The 5,365-nt window shown below is 37.0% G+C and overlaps 1 protein-coding gene across 3 annotated transcripts in view; it reads right to left on the bottom strand.

The window, feature by feature from the left end:
- Positions 1-2,572: 2,572 nt before the first annotated feature.
- The window catches only part of LOC106490707 (CD99 antigen-like), a 33,266-nt gene continuing 30,473 nt past the window's right edge, over positions 2,573-5,365 (bottom strand). For 2 of the 3 annotated variants that reach the window (XM_067296127.1, XM_067296132.1), the window contains exon 11: positions 2,573-4,354. In XM_067296127.1, coding sequence (XP_067152228.1) covers positions 4,329-4,354 — 26 coding nt within the window. In that variant the 3' untranslated portion in view covers positions 2,573-4,328. The remainder of the gene's footprint in view (positions 4,355-5,365) is intronic. The other variant, XR_010884083.1, reaches the window with a different exon arrangement.

The raw sequence follows: 5,365 nt of genomic DNA, 5'->3' as shown, positions 1-5,365 counted from the left end.
TCTATTGGAAATGAAAGAACCAAATTATAAACTAGAACTACGTGGGAAAGCCACTAACATCCTACAATATTAATCTTTTGTCATAAAACCAGAAATATTTTAATTAAAATCTGGAAACATCTGGTAATGCGAGACATTAATCTAAATGTAAGCCAAATACACAAGTGATTCAGTGATAAAATTTCTTGGCAATAGAAGAATACAATTGCTACCTGCACGCTACAATGTTTGTTGTAGCTAAAACTTCAATAGTTTTCACAAACAGATGGAGGAACATGCATTTTAGTATTTAATCCTTGTGGTTCTTTAAGTACTCCAAAGATAGGGGTTTGAACAACCTGTATTTTTACTCGATTCAAATGTTATAGTCTTTTTCCTATCCTTAATCATCTCTTCGCTTTTTTCAAGTGTGTCCTTTATATCAGCGTAACAGAAAGAGCAAAATAAAAAAAAAACTTTGCAATTTATGAAAAACTTAAAATCTGTTTCAGAACCTTCACAAGTGAAAACCACACAGGAAAAAAAAAAGGAGATCCTCTCCCCCAGGAACAGTAGAGTTTAAATAGTGACCTAAAAGAATTAGTCAGAAAAATACTGAAAAACATAACTGGGAGTGCAATTCAGCTCTATGTAAACTGAAAGGTGAGTGTGTTAAAGAGTATATCCTTAACATTCAAAATTTGACACAGATTTTGAAATGAGCATGAATAGGAGCTACAATAAAAAGTTGCTAGATTTTATGTTTAAGAACTGCCCTGTTTTCATCTCCTCAGCTTGACAAATTCCTTCGGATATGCTTGGATAAGTATTTGAAATGGACATCCCACTTGAAAACCCTCAAAACACTTGTAAAGCAGTTCTTTTACTGATTATTGTGATGAACTAAACTGCAACCTCTACTCCCTTGTAGATGCTACAGTAACACGATATTCTAGAACAAGAAGATCCTGCTTTACTTTTTTTCTCCTGTTACTTAAGGTAACTTGACCACCACCAGGAACAATGCAGCACTCCTCCTCAAAGGAGTAAGCTAAAGAAAAACTACAACTAAAGATGGTGTACCAAAGCAACCAGATGGATTTGTGTGTTGCCATCTATTTAAACTCATTTATTGTAATGGTGAAGGTACTTTGCAGGAGTGAAACTTGTAGTTTGGGCCTGGAAAGGGCAGTATTTTTTCATCCCACTGCACCATCTAATTGAAACCCATACAGAAACTAGGACTAATTCCCAAATTGTGATCTGAAAGTCAGAGAGAACCCATAAGGCCATGATAGGCAGCAGCTGATCTGTGGAAGATGACCACAAAAACAGTTCAGTAGGGTGAGAAAGAATTGCTGACTGATAATGTTCTTTGACCCAGTAAATGTGAGAACTAATGAATGAGGATATTGAGTTAGGCAATGCGAGAGCAATTTGGCTAGGAAGACACAAGATCAAAGTTTCAAAGGGTAGAGTGGTGTGACATTTAGTGATATATTCCAATTAACACTCTGGTAACTGAAAAATAAGTGAACTGCTAGGCGTTATCCACAGATGGCTAACAGAAGCCCACAAAACAGCAGTTTCTTTCTCATAACAGAGACTAGCCTGAGATTTCAAGCCTTTCAGCTCTTCTCTTTACTTGTTTCTCTCTAGGTGGCACCAGCCAATCTTCTGTCCTTCTCAGACAATTCCAGCCTGTGAAGCCATAAAAGGACAAATTAAGAGGAAAGGGCTGCTGATATCACCCTTATAATATTCATTCCCTCTAAGCATCATCTTTAGGTTTGGCTGCTTTGTGGAGGAGGAGGTAACTGTGCCTAAATTTCATGCAGCAATCTATGCCCATTTATACTGAAAAATTCAGCAAGTTTGTTACTATTTAGTTGGTAACACCTGCACTGCCATCTCATTTGGGTTTGGTCCTTTCATATCAGAGGGTGAGTAAATGACACAAGAACCACTGCAAGGGTGTCTGCTCCTAAAGGCACCAATGACATCTGGATGAGGAACACAAACGCCCTTCTCTTTGCCATATCTGTACATCTACCAAACACTCTATTTCTGCACGTATTTTCATTTTATTCTGTTACCAAATCTAAGCGTTTTTGTTGTTTTCGTCATTCACACAGATGTCTTCTCCAATGCACTTCATATTGGTAAAAACCCTGTGAAAGCACTTGTGGCTTTGTGGCTACTGGCCAACTTCCTTCTAAGCTGATGAGACTTTTGTAAGAAATAAATCTGATTTGCTGATGGAACAGCAAGAATCTCCCTTTGAAGACAGCTTCTCTGGTACAGCCCCAAACTTTTGTAATTCTAGAGCTACTAAGAAGGAAAATACTTAAACATTTTCTTTTTTTTTTTTTAATTTATTTTTAGAAAAATCACAATGTTGATAGGAGGTTTTAGTGAGTAATTTTTTGCCTTGCAAAAGCTGAAGGAGGATTCAAGAGTCTGGTTAGCTAAAAGCTAGTTGAAGCTCTCCCCGTCCCCACTTCTATCCCTGACAAACACTGCCCTATTTCTGCTTTCTCTGCACTTGGCACTGATATGAGATACCTGTTCATTCATACAAGTAAACAGTACATTTCATTTGTTTGTATTTACATATATCAAATGACTTATATATAAATCACTTCTCCACCCTTGTACACACTTAAAGGTTTTAGCATTTTTATGCTAAAAATAAAATGGGGAAAAAAATAGGTTTACAAATTAATTCCATAACAAAAGACTAAAATTGGTGTAAAGATTTGCAGTAAGCCAAGAAACACCTATAAGAAATTCTTAAATGAATTATCCTTGACATACATTCATATTCGAATGTAGATATTTAAAGGTTTAAAATCCAAATTCATAGTGATTTCTAGGATGTTCCATGAAATGTCATCTTTCTCTAGAACTTTGCCAAGTGGCTAAAGCACATTACTAAGACACATATTGTAAAACTGCATGAAAATCGGAAACAGAATGAAAGGCAACAGAACTGGTCAGGCTATTCCTTCCAGACAGTACTAGTTATTATTTCAGACTTAGTCCTTCAACTGTTACAGGTGAGCAGTTTTCCACATTTTTGCAGATCCTGGAAACTTTTTTGTGGCTTTCAAGAGGCACAGCAAATCTCCTAAGTGATTTCAGTTGAGGATGCAACCATAGTCCCTTTCTTCCTGATGGCAATCCTTCACAAGTCCAAAAGTACTCATCACATGTTTGTTATTTATGCTGTCCAGTGGGTGCTTGTGGAGTGAGGCTGGGTTGTTCCTGTCAGTCTTGGTATTACGTACTTCTGAATTGCAGTACTGTTTCTGCCTTCTAACCACGTATTATAAACCTTCTGAATTCAAAGTATCAAATTACTTTCTGCTAAGTTTCTGGTAAAGTAAACCTGAAGATGCTAATCCCCACTCCCCAGTACTTCATTCACAACTGTTCAGACAATTGCCACATATCAAACTCACAAGATGTACAAAATTCAATTATTTTTCTGGTTTGTAAATCAGGCTTTTCCACATCTAACCAGCTCAGTACTTGCTAAGCAGGAAGAAGAGCCAGAAAGGCTGAAGGATGTGTGTGTACTAGTTTGGATGTTTTGAATCTGTACCAGACAGATGCAATTAAAAAAAAAAATGCAAAAACAAAACTCCAAATTTTTGTCTCTTAGAAGTTGAAGAACAAATATCTTTTCCCTGGTGGCTGACCCAGGCAGCTACACAAATCATATCAACAGCACCCACACTAAGATCCATTATCCTATCCACACACAGTGAACCATATTATCCAACACATGTATGTTCTTCCCTAGGTAGTATTTTGCTTTCAGGTCCACAACATATACCAAGTTGTTTGGGGTTTGTTTTTTGTTTTTTTTTAAAGAAAGCTCTTCACTTTTAAGTGAAGACATAAGAAAGTCTTCTTGGTACATTCATTTCATACAGGATATTAAAAAAAATGCTTGCACTGCCTAAAAGCAACGGCATAACAAAACCTTAATTGCTTATTGTTTTTGGAGAGGCGAGGAAAAGTTAAACATACTGAATGCACTTGAGACACACCCATTTGTCATAGGAGTAAAGCAAAGAATGTAAAGGCACAACATATTTCTACACTCCGGTCATTAAGGCCAAATATTGGTGTGCAACACTGCTTCACAGGGCTAACCATACAGAAGTACTCAGGTCTTTTAAGTCACACTCCCAAAGATGCTTCAAACAAGGACTATTTTCTCATTCATCTTCAGACTCTGTTGTTTACATTATACTTTTTGGTTTTCTTTTTTTTTTCAGGCAGAAAGCAGGCTCTCTATCCAGTTTTAATGGTCTCTTCTTCATCACGTTTTCCTTGATTTAGTTCTCCAGAAGCGTGCGCTGTACTAAAGAGTGAAAAGACCTCAAGATTAGTATATTATGTTAGTATATATTGTAAGAACTCACTCAATACAGTATATTTGGACAGAAGACCAGTATTTGGAACTGTGGGATAAATTCAGGTAGGCAGAGGCTTGATTCTGTTTAGCAAGTGTCTTGCATAACAAGGGCTATTACATCCCAGAATTCTCGTTCAAATAACCACATCCTACCAGATCTATCTAGCTATCTACACTTGCAGTTTGTATAACCCAACATGCAGTTTCAGAGATGCCTTTGCATTTTTGCGAAAGCAGAAATTAAATGGCATACAGTCTGCATATCTGATGGAAATAGCGTGTTACTGAAAGAATATCCTAGCCTAGGTTATCCAAACTTTCAGGAAGTCCAAGAAAAGTCTACATACAATTTTAAAAATAAACACAAACTTGTTCTGCCATGCCATCTGACCAGGGCTAATGCAAGACTGCTTCAAAACAGAAGCTATGTAGCTACATTACTACTACAAAGGCAGAGCTCAGATGCCTGACTCCCAGAACTTAGATCAGGAGCAGTACCGTGCTGACCATAGTTTCCACCCAGTTTCTTGGCTCAAAACATGCTCATGTCTGCCTGAAAAATATAGTACAGATATGAAATTTGGAATGCAACACTTTGATGTCAATATGTAGGGAGGAATAATCATTTACGATAACATTCCAGGTTTGACTTTATCAATTAAAATTAAGTCTGCATCATGTGATCAGGAGTTCTGATGAAACTCACAGCCAAAAATTTTAGCATGCCCTGATTGCAGCTCATGTGTTATCTGCCTTTGGTAAAGGTCTTTGAACAATAGTGCTTGCTTCACTATCACATGGCTGAATTGAGGATAACATGCCTATCTCCAATCCTGATTTTCAACAGCCTGTGACAAGAAAATGGTTTCTTCTTGACAGTTTCATATATTTAAGAGTTTAAAAGAAAAATGTGTGTAATAGGATCGTGAGCCAGCTGGAAGCCTTTAGTAAAAGACA

This window comes from Apteryx mantelli, chromosome 1 (genome assembly GCF_036417845.1).
Source record: "Apteryx mantelli isolate bAptMan1 chromosome 1, bAptMan1.hap1, whole genome shotgun sequence".
NCBI classification, from domain to species: domain Eukaryota; kingdom Metazoa; phylum Chordata; class Aves; order Apterygiformes; family Apterygidae; genus Apteryx; species Apteryx mantelli.
This window is presented reverse-complemented; position numbering and strand designations above follow the sequence as displayed.